The 11,497-nt window shown below is 44.0% G+C and overlaps 1 protein-coding gene across 1 annotated transcript; it reads left to right on the forward strand.

Moving 5' to 3' along the window:
- Positions 1 to 8,495: 8,495 nt before the first annotated feature.
- On the forward strand, positions 8,496 to 10,717 carry LOC143304879 (uncharacterized). Its single transcript, XM_076627357.1, has 2 exons — positions 8,496 to 8,815; positions 8,965 to 10,717. The coding sequence occupies exons 1-2, from the start codon at positions 8,496 to 8,498 to the stop codon at positions 10,715 to 10,717; spliced, it is 2,073 nt and encodes a 690-aa protein (XP_076483472.1).
- Positions 10,718 to 11,497: the final 780 nt, after the last annotated feature.

The raw sequence follows: 11,497 nt of genomic DNA on the forward strand, positions 1-11,497 counted from the left end.
AGAAGTTTCATTAACGCGTTATCGTGTCCCTAACTCGATCTTTTTTCGTGTAAATTGGTCACGAGACTTACGAGCTTCGTTGTAAATAGAAGATTAGTAATATTTCGTAGTTTCGTGATAGTATATAGACATTTTAGTGCTTAAACGCGCAATTTTTAGTTCGCTTTTCGCTCGCATCGGCGCTATGAAACGGATCAATATCTCAACACTTTCCTTTAGTTCTACGAATCATCTTTCGACCGGCTTTTCTTGGCCTACCGTTTCCTAACGCTGTCCTAATACTATCGTCTTGCTGAGATCCTTTTTCCGATTGCATCTTCTGCTTATTTTATTATAAATCCGAACTTTCATTCACGTCGTATGTTTTACAGCGTAAAATCCGCTAGAGCGTTCCAATAAATGTAACCAGTAGGTGCTCTAATACTCAAACGCACCTGTGCGTATCTCTGCATATTTGCTGAAAAAAAAGATGAATCTTACGTTACATTTTCAATATGCGTAATAAGCCGAAAATTTCTCTGATGCTAATCCTTCGTAACAAAAGGATGGCATCACTATATGCATGAAAATAGCATTTGGCAATCGTTAGAAACACAATACATGGATATATATGTAGTTGCCAAATTAACCTTCGCGGTGTTCAAAGTGAACGGCTAGAAACGATTGCTTTTTGCTATACGCGCATGGTTCGATTGCACCATAATTCGTTATTAAGACATTTCGAGAGAGGCAAAGGATGTGGTGTCGCAACGTGTTGCGCTCGCACAATGCTCCTTGGATAAAATTCCCGGAGCGCGTATTATCGCGTACGCCGCGCGAATGCGTTGAACCTTCGCGCAAACAATGAGAGCGTGAACGCGAAAAAATAGCGTTGAGCACGTAACATTCGGCCTGATATCGTTGATTGGCCGCGAATCGTCAATGTGCACGGGACAGTTTTACGTAAAGACATTCGATCCGTACAATTATGTTAAGACGTCGACCATAGAACGTACTACGTTGATGCAATTAAAATTTCAATGAAACAGGAGAACGCGCTAATAACTAGTCACCCCGTTGTTGACCATAACGTACAAATACTTTTGTTTAAGAGCTGCTCGTTAGTGTTTACCGCGTGCAGCGATTAAGTGACGAACAAATTACGTTCAAAGGGTATAGAGCTCGTTCTCGGTTAAAATTCTCCTAACTTTCTAATGGTATTAGAAATTATAACTTGAACGTATGTACGCGACTGGCAATAAATATCAGGACAGCCGCGGATATTTAGTATAAATCGAATATGTGTTCCATTGTCCTTAATTTCTTTTATTATCGATTATTATTATTATAATTTTTATATTAATATTAATATTATTTAATATTTTAATATTAATATTATTTAATATTTTAATATTAATATTATTTAATTTATTCTATTATTGATTCGTTCCATTCCGTTTACGTCATAATACGTAGCCTGCGGATTTTTACGCATATTTTTCAGAATATAAAGGAAGCGAAAGAAAAAACTAGAAGCTGGATAAAAAATTGTTTTACCTCGATTAAACGTTACAAAGCGTGCTACTTTCCGATGTTTTATATATTTCCACGTGTCACACGTGTACTTTGTAATTTTGCCCTTTCAGATTTCACAGAAATGCATAAAACTTCCGTGACCTAATTTTTTGGCACGTGCACGTGCTTCAAAATAAATTCGATGATATTAAATACCAGATTATAGGAACCAGAAATGAAGAGTTCTACAACGATGGAATGGGTAAATGATTGTCGATCAGACGAAAGACAATAGCAAACAACGATATAGCGATGATTAATTAATGGAAGATTTTTTCCTTTCAGCAAACAAAAATAGAACTTAACGAACTCAGTAATTGATAAATGATTACGTATAAGATAAGTGCATTTTCCAACTGTGAGTCATAGTTAACGTTTAGTTTAGCCTAGGTAGGATCTTAGCTTTGGAGTAAATAAGTATAATAGTAGCAAAAAATCGATAGAATTGTTAAAAGGCTGTGACTAATCCTGGTCGACTGGTCAGTTATCATCTGAATCTATTGTTATTTTGCTAGTATACTTTTCGAATCATTTTCAGCTATTCTATGGGCAAGCATTCGTTTCTTTCGCGCATGCCACGTATCATTCGCTCATTAACTCGTTTTTGAAAGCTTTTACCGGCGAATGAAAAACGTAACGTACACTTGCATAATGCGTTCGAAGTGTTCGTTCGTTCAATATTCATGTAAAGGTTAGGCGATATGCGTGATAAGTCGCGATGCTACGAGATGTGATTAGATGCGGATGTTAATATCTTGTAAATACCTTTCCTCGACTATGATAATCATCGAACACTAAGAATTTCGCAAATCGATGCAATTAATCGGTGATCTTGTGGGAAGAAATTTCGATATCACGATAATGTTAACGATAGTATGTTAATTACGACTAGTACCGTTACTGTTACATTGTTTCATAATTAGTATTAGTTTAATATAGTCAACGACTCCTCCGCAAGCATCCGTGCAAGTGTTATTTATTATTATGCTCACCTTCTATTGGAAAGTTCTTGCCTTGCTCAGCAAGTCTTTTTGATTTTTTTCCTGTAGAACTTCCGCGTGTTACCGATTTTTATGCTATGTACGTGTTTGTAGGAGAACTTTCTCTGAGCCGCGAAGTTTTCTTTCGACGATTCAACGATCGAAAATCAAAGAGAACCAATGTTCTCTCTTTCGATAAAGTATGTGATGATAGCCATTGCCAAAATTATTGATATATTTATCTGGTTGAAGACAATCTAGCAAATTATACAGCAAGCCTAATGAAATAATAATAATCTTTATCATTAAATTGCGCCATTATTTCATAATTTCATTGAAGGATAATAGAAATTCACGAAGCCTTCAAATTGGATTTCATATTATAATAATGTAAACATCGTTTGACGGTATTATCTGGTTGTGAATAGGGTTGATTTGATTCAGACAGCGTCAGTCATCATGACATCGACTTCCTATCTCGTTATGTAACATTCATCAGAATAACAGACGCAATTACCGTCACTGAATTATCTTAATGACATTCGTTATTAATGAGTAAGTGTTTTCGACATACGTCGGAGGTCGCAAATCTTGGATCATCTTTCTTTATTATCTGTTTAGATCCAATCCAGTTCCTTCACAGAACTTCTTTCCCTTCAATTTACCTAATTTAATAATTCTTCAAAATTTTCTCATTTTCATTTCTCATTGCATTGTTTATTATATATTCTACAAACCCGTATGAACACAACGCAATAAATTGACACGATAAAAGCGTTGAGATAATAACCACGAGACAATACTCGACAATAATAATACGAGACAATAATAATACGAGACAATAATAATCGAAAAGGCTGATGAAACAAAGGAATGAGTAATTTGTAAAGACAGGAAAACAGCAATTAACGTACATCCAGCTACAATTGAAAATAACTTTCTTCGCTTTAAATGAAATTCCAGTCAAATACGTTTTATCAGACTCGACTAACAATCAATATTATTAGCTCAATAAATACTCGAGATTCCCAATGTTTTTTGTCGAGTTTCAAATAGAAAGTTAATTACTCGCTTGTCGGAACGTCCATCGGCATCGAAGACCGTGAACCAATCTACGTTATCTTCTCCTTCGTTTCAGGCTGTCGCTGGCGATACCAGTCAACCGCGAAGGTTACTCGAGATGCAGCATGTACGATGTAAATTACACGGAAATTTTGCTAAATGGAAGCCACGTACCGGACCCATCGTGGCCAACGAAAGATTGCCAACAAGGATGGGAATTTAATTATACCACCGTCCCTTATGCGTCTGTGGCATCCGAGGTGACAGAAAATGTTCGACTTGTAATTTCCTGCTTTTTGAATATTTTATCTGTTCCTATCAATCAATCCCTTTATACTGTGTATGTCGTATTCGATTATTTGCATGATCTATTTCGATAAAAAATAAGCGTAGTGTACAATTTTTGGAAAGAAAGAAGAACGATGGAAAGGGTCGAATAAACGTTTGTGGAAAGATTGATAGTTCAGAAGTGGGAAAATTAACAATGTCGATTTCCACAGAGGAAAATTATAGTACGTAACAGAATTACTAGTACATATTGCAGTAATAATTAGTGCATGTAGTGAAATTACAGAGTACATTCTAAATTCAAGCGTTACATTGCCAAATAAAATACAATCTGAAAATGAAACTGAAAATGAAAATACCGGATTGAAAAGAAACTTTAATAAAACGTTATAACGAGCAACAGCGCGAACACACAGATTTGTTCGACATAAATTGCAAGACTTTTTGCTCCAGTGGATTTCCATGAACTTTGCGTCGCTCGTCAGGAGGAGAATTATTCATCGAGGGGTAGGAAGCATCCAGAAGAAGGACGCGAGAACGCGCAGGGTCTTAAGCTTCTCCTTCTTTTTTCCTCAAAGGGAAAGGAAAAAGGACAGAGGCGCGCTTCATTAGGAATTTCGAAACTTTGATTGAAAATTCGTTTAATCGAGGCGTTGAAATTGCTATAAGATTCCCGTGATGCTGATCGTGATCAGAAGTAAATCATTCGACTGTAGTTTTCTGTTGCAGCTGGGATGGGTTTGTCAGTATGATGCACTGCCAACCATAGCTCAAAGTATCTTCTTCATCGGCGCTATCTTCGGAGGATTAATTTTTGGATGGGTTGCTGATTAATATGGAAGAATACCAGCTTTGCTCGGAGCTAATTTAATGGGATTTCTCGCTGGGGTGGCTACTGCGTTCACGGGTAGCTTCTGGCAGTTCACTTTGTGTCGTTTTTTCGTTGAATTCGCCTTTGATAATTGCTTCACTATGATGTACATATTAGGTAACCGTTTTTCAATAATTTCTTTTTTGCCCTGGAATTGAGTTTGAAAGCCACACAGTGGCTACAAAAAGTACTTGTACGTATGTATCCTTATTTCCCAATGAAGCGTCTCTCTTCCTTTTTTTTAAATCAGTTTTTACGTTTCATTTTGATAGCATTAATTATTTATAAGCATGTATGAAAGTATTACAAATGATACGAAAGCTAATATTTTAATCAGTCTTATCTTAAGACTTAGTCTTAATTAATTGGTATATATATAAATGCTGTTCTAAATACGATAGTGTACAGTTACTTTTTGTAATTACTGTAAGCAGGAAGATCTCTAAGTTTAAATAACAAAGTAATCTCTACAACATACTGTAAAACTGTTGTTATGCTTGATTTACGACTGACGTTTCTACAAGTATATGAATTTTGCAACAGAACTCACGTTGCCATGCAATAATTTAAATGAAATTGAAAACCATTCAAAGTTACGAAGAAAGATGCTTAAATACATATGAATATACATGAGGTCATACATATTTATTTTTTAACTGCGGCGTTTATATCAAAGAGAGGGAGAGAGACAGAGAAAAATTAATTTTCCTGTTTTATAAGAATTTCATGCAAGATAAAAATATGAAACTTTAAGATATTTGGATTTATATATACCATTGAATATTTATGATATTTAAAGGTAGTTAGTTCGCAATCATTTTCTATACTAATTGTTGCGTCGCATGGAGCAGCGGAACCCCAGCCAACGCTACCTGGCGGTCAGCGGCCCACCTACCTGCTTCCAGACCCCCAATAAACTCAATGACCGGCCATAAAACGTCACCTTCTAGCTAAATTGTTTCCAGATGTGTGTCGAGCAATCTAGTTGTCTAGAAGCATTTCGGTTTATGTCCGGATTAGCAAAATCCTTGAGTTTGTTATGCTATTAAAAAAGGCTCGGAAAAGGCAGGTAGTCACCGAACGAGAAAACCCAACACATAAACATAGGATAGAAACGACTGGTTTTCCCCAGCAATAAAATCACCCCGGACACTGGTGAGAAATTCCTCATGTCCTGCTTCTTTAGCGGGGTCACGACCAATCGGCATCAAGCTTTCCTTCGGGGAAAACTAAGAGGGAGTCAGTCAGCAGTCAGTCAGTGAGTCAGTCAGGCAGCCAGTCAGTCAGTCAGCAACCTCGGGAAGTCTCAGTTCGCAGCAACGATTCGCGCTTACGCTCTCGCCCTCTCATCCCCTGATCTTACGTTCTAACCGAGTCCAACCGTATCCCGGTTGCTGTTAATTCACCACTCAGTGTATCCACAGTGTCTTAATAAAACACAACTGAAAACCCGTTACAGCAGTGTGCACTTCAATTAACCACCTCTATTAGCCTAAACGCAATAGGGGATCGATCATCTCGCGGCGTCGATTGAACAATCGTAACAGGAATTTACGACTCCTGTTGATGCGCTTCTACACGATCGTGTCTCCCCGCGAGTGAAAGAACATTTTGGTCCTTCGAGCCGGATACGTGTCAGTGAAAGAGTGCACCCCCAGTTACCACGCAACATCAAGGTGAGCTCGCTCAAATTGTCGAAATCCCTCATGGCTCCCCCTCAGGAAGAGCGCGTCCGGCAATTGCTGCGGAAACGCGAAGGATTCAGACAAGAATTAGAAGCGTTTCGCACATTGCTCAACAATCACGAGGAAGGGACACCCGTGCATGCTATTCAGCGTAATTTGCAAGACTTAGAGGGAGAGTTTGCATCGTTCAAAAAGGGCCAATGCGAATTAGACGACAGAGACGAGGGTCAAACACTGAAGGACCGGGTTGACCTACAACAGAAGTTCTACACCATCGCCGGACAGGCGTCCGCCATCCTTGAGGAGGCAAACAAGCAAGCAGAACCAACCACCACAAATCTTGCAACAAAGCCATCGGACATGTCATTGCCGGAACCCGTCGATTTGCCTAGAATTCAGCTACCCACCTTTTCTGGAGCCTACGAAGATTGGCCGGGGTTCGCGGATCAATCTCGCTCCACGGTCCACGATAACCCCGGCAGAGACGACTGCAAGCGACTGATGTATCTCCGTTCTTGCCTAAAGCATGGGGCAGCTCTAGCGATCGCGTCATTAAGCAATGCGGCAGCTAACTACGCAGTCGCCTGGGAAATATTAGAACGACGATATAACAGACCAGCCAAAATTGTCGAGAGACACTTGCAGGAGATATTTGACGCAGCCTCCTCATCACGGATAGCACATCGCGATTTGCAGTCCTACACGACCAAGTTGGAAGCTCATTACAAAGCCTTGGCCGCCATCGGACAACCAACCGCAGATGCCCTGATTTTGCACCTATGTACCGCCAACCTTGATCGGGAAACCGATTCAATATGGAAGGAAAAGATAAGGTCCACACCATTCCCCACGTTCCCGGACTTCTTGCAATTCTTGAACGACCGCTGTCAGGTCATAGAACCTGCAAGAATGACACGCCCACCACGAGGGCAGGCATTTGTCACGTCACGATCACCGCCACTCTGTCCAATCTGCCATGGACCACACAAAATTTGGCGCTGCAACACCTTTAGGACGAAGACGATCGACGAACGGATTCTAGCCGCCGAGGAAATCTCAGCGTGTACGAATTGCCTGCTACCAGGACACAAATTGCAACACTGCACCTCTGGCTCTTGCCGCATATGTGATCAACGCCATCACACGCTCCTACATCGATCAGACGCGCCAATGAGCAATCAGACGCCTCCCACCACGCCCCCAAGCACAAGGAAAGCTCCGTCATACCATCCAAATAATCCATCATCCAACTCGCAACGACAAAACAGACAATGACTAAGACGGGCAGGCGCAACAAGGGAGACCAACTCACGGACCATAACCCCATCCAACGACCTGTTAACCACTGCACGCGTCAATATCCTAAACCACAAAATCCAACCAGTGCGCTGTCGAGCCCTGTTAGATACCGGTTCCACTATGAATTTCATAACTGAGCGGCTTGCAAACTCATTAAAACTTCCCCAATATCAATGTTCGGTGCCAATCGGAGCCCTTGACACCCTATCAGTCACTTCAAGGCGTTACATTACAGCCACGATCACATCCTCTGACCAAGCCTACCGACGCACATTGACGTTCCTAATCCTCCCAACAATCTCGACACTGATCCCAGACCAATTCATAGATCGTTCCGCAATCACGATACCTAAGAATGTCCCGCTAGCCGATCCAGCATTCCATGTCCCATCCCCGATTGATATTTTGTTGGGCTCAGGGCCCACCGTTGCCTCATTGTGTGTCGGACAGATAAATCTTAACCCATCAACCGGCCCCGATCTGCGCCTGCAAAAAACGCGATTCGGGTGGGTCATCGGGGGGAGCCCACCTTCCCCAGGACCTGCCAGGGTCTTCCATGCCTCCACAACGGAACTAGAGACGGACCTCACCCGCTTTTGGGAACTCGACGAGGGACCTCAGATAAAACACTTATCGGAGGCGGATCGACGATGTGAGGAGCATTTTCAAAATCACGTCCAACGCACCAGCGATGGGCGATACATCGTCGCACTCCCCTTTAACGACAAAATCTCGTCACTCGGATCATCCAAGGCAATGGCGATGAAACGACTCGCCTCTCTCCAGCAGCAATTCAGACGAAATCAACAGTTCGAAACAGCGTATCGGGCGGTCATTCAGGAGTATCTGGACTTGGGCCACATGACCAAGGTTGCATCACGCCACGAACCGAAGAACGACTATTACTTGCCACACCACGGCGTCGTTAAGGACTCGAGCACATCCACAAAACTTCGCGTTGTGTTTGACGGATCCGCACCCAGTACCACCGGCGTCTCGTTGAACGACACCCTTTATACAGGTCCGAAGCTGCAAGAGGATTTGTTCGATATCCTCTTGAGATTCCGATCTCACCAGTACGTCCTCACCGGCGATGTCGAGAAAATGTACCGACAATTCCTCGTGCGTCGGGCCGATCGAAGATTTCAGCAAATTTTATGGCGCAATTCCGACGGCGAGTTGGAAACATATCAGATCAACACCGTCACGTTCGGACTGTCTGCAGCACCCATCTAGCCATCCGGTGTCTCAGACAATTGGCAAGCGATGAAGGGCACCGATTCCCGCGAGCTTCATCGGTATTGTTACGGGACTTTTACGTCGACGACGCTCTCACCGGAGCGGATACGATAGGCGAAGCGCTGTCAATCCGCACAGAACTCACCGAACTCCTCCAACTAGCCGGTTTAAAAATCAGAAAATGGTCGTCCAACAACCGGACACTACTCAACGGACTATCTGACCCGGACATAAATCAGAAGCTACAGCTGGGCGAGTCTCAACCCTTAAAAACACTTGGGGTCTTCTGGAAGTCCTCCGATGATTCACTCATTTATTCGGTTGACGCCAAGGCAGACATTCCCCGCGTTACGAAGCGATCGATCAGCTCCGTAATCGCTCGAATCTACGATCCTCTGGGGCTGCTCGCGCCAGTGATCGTCCGCGCGAAAATCCTGCTTCAGCGAGTCTGGGCAGTGAAAGTCGAGTGGGACGAATCTCTCCCATCAGATCTCCATTCAGAGTGGGACAGGTATTATTCTCAATTGCCACTCTTGAACAATATTACATTCCCACGCAAGGCGATCATTGACTCCGCAACTGAGATCGAAATGCACGGCTTTTGCGACGCCAGCGAGAAGGCCTACGGCGCATGCGTCTATCTCCGAACCGTTAATCCGGACGGCCGCGTACAGACCCAGCTGCTAACCGCGAAGTCAAAAGTAGCCCCGCTAAAATCCCAAACCATTCCGCGGCTCGAGCTGAGCGGAGCCTTCCTTCTTACGTCCCTGATGGCTACCATACATCAAGCCTTATCACACAGCACCACTCGTATGGTCTATTGGACCGACTCCGCCATCGTTCTCCACTGGCTAACCACGTCACCCCACACACTCAAGACGTTTGTCGCCAACAGGGTCTCCGAGATCCAAAGAAAAACCAGCATCGGCAGTTGGCGTCATGTCCCCACCCACGACAATCCCGCGGATCTAATATCGCGAGGCCAAACACCCGAAGAATTTCTCCGCCCGACCATTTGGCAGCACGGTCCAGAATGGCTCCAACAATCGGAAGATTCCTGGCCGACCTGGACCCCAATACCACAAACGGAGTTGTTAGAACAAAAAACGGCAACTTGTCTATCCGCGGCTCCCGCCGATTGCAGCCTGTTGGAACGGTACTCCTCCTGGCCTAAGCTAATTCGGATCGTCGCTCGTTGCCTCCGTTGGAGGCAGAAACAGAACCGAATGACACCCTTGACCGCAACGGAATTACACATTGCTCACGACAAATTAATCATACTATTACAAGGCATCCATTTCCCCGAGGAAATCCGTACGCTCCGAATGAATCGGAACGCAGCGTTAACAAGGAAACTCACGCGACTCAATCCTTTCATTGACCAGAAAGGAATCCTGCGAGTCGGGGGTCGACTCAGGCATTCGGCGATGACTTTCGGTCAAAAACACCCAATACTGCTACCCAAAGCATCCGTCACAGCTCGGATTATCGAGCATACACACCAGATTCACCTGCACTCCGGGACACAGGCTACGTTGTACGCTGTCAGACAACGATATTGGTCCGTCGACGGCCGAAGTCAAGTCTGGCGCACGATCAAGAACTGCGTCCGCTGCTGCCAACCGACTCTCCAGATGGCAGCATATCCAAAAGATGAAACAGCATTTTTGGAAACGCTGGCACAAGGAGTACCTCAACCAATTAAACAACCGCAGCAAATGGACCAAGGGTGGACATAACATACACGAAGGCGCAATCGTCCTGCTCAGAGAAGACAACGTTCCCTCGATGTGCTGGCCCTTGGGACGGGTAGTCAAGGTCCATCCCGGAGCCGATGGCGTAATCCGAACAGCGACTGTGCAGACTTCATCGAACCTCCTGGACCGCGGCGTCAAGCGGCTGGTCCCCCTGCCATTCCAATCAGATCCAGAAGCGCCCGGACAATCGCTGACCTCGAAGGAGGCAGAGCACACCCCCATCGAACCCACAGGCAGAATTTGATCGGTGCCCTCTCAACGGGGGGAGGATGTTGCGTCGCATGGAGCAGCGGAACCCCAGCCAACGCTACCTGGCGGTCAGCGGCCCACCTACCTGCTTCCAGACCCCCAATAAACTCAATGACCGGCCATAAAACGTCACCTTCTAGCTAAATTGTTTCCAGATGTGTGTCGAGCAATCTAGTTGTCTAGAAGCATTTCGGTTTATGTCCGGATTAGCAAAATCCTTGAGTTTGTTATGCTGTTAAAAAAGGCTCGGAAAAGGCAGGTAGTCACCGAACGAGAAAACCCAACACATAAACATAGGATAGAAACGACTGGTTTTCCCCAGCAATAAAATCACCCCGGACACTGGTGAGAAATTCCTCATGTCCTGCTTCTTTAGCGGGGTCACGACCAATCGGCATCAAGCTTTCCTTCGGGGAAAACTAAGAGGGAGTCAGTCAGCAGTCAGTCAGTGAGTCAGTCAGGCAGCCAGTCAGTCAGTCAGCAACCTCGGGAAGTCTCAGTTCGCAGCAACGA

This window comes from Bombus vancouverensis, unplaced genomic scaffold (genome assembly GCF_051014615.1).
Source record: "Bombus vancouverensis nearcticus unplaced genomic scaffold, iyBomVanc1_principal scaffold0061, whole genome shotgun sequence".
Lineage (NCBI taxonomy): Eukaryota > Metazoa > Arthropoda > Insecta > Hymenoptera > Apidae > Bombus > Bombus vancouverensis.

Coding starts and splice junctions, on each gene's coding strand:
- LOC143304879 (XM_076627357.1), top strand. CDS start 8,496: ATGGCGATGAAACGACTCGCCTCTCTCCAGCAGCAATTCAGACGAAAT. Junction 8,816..8,964: donor TTGAGATTCCGATCTCACCA/GTACGTCCTCAC, acceptor GACTGTCTGCAG/CACCCATCTAGCCATCCGGT.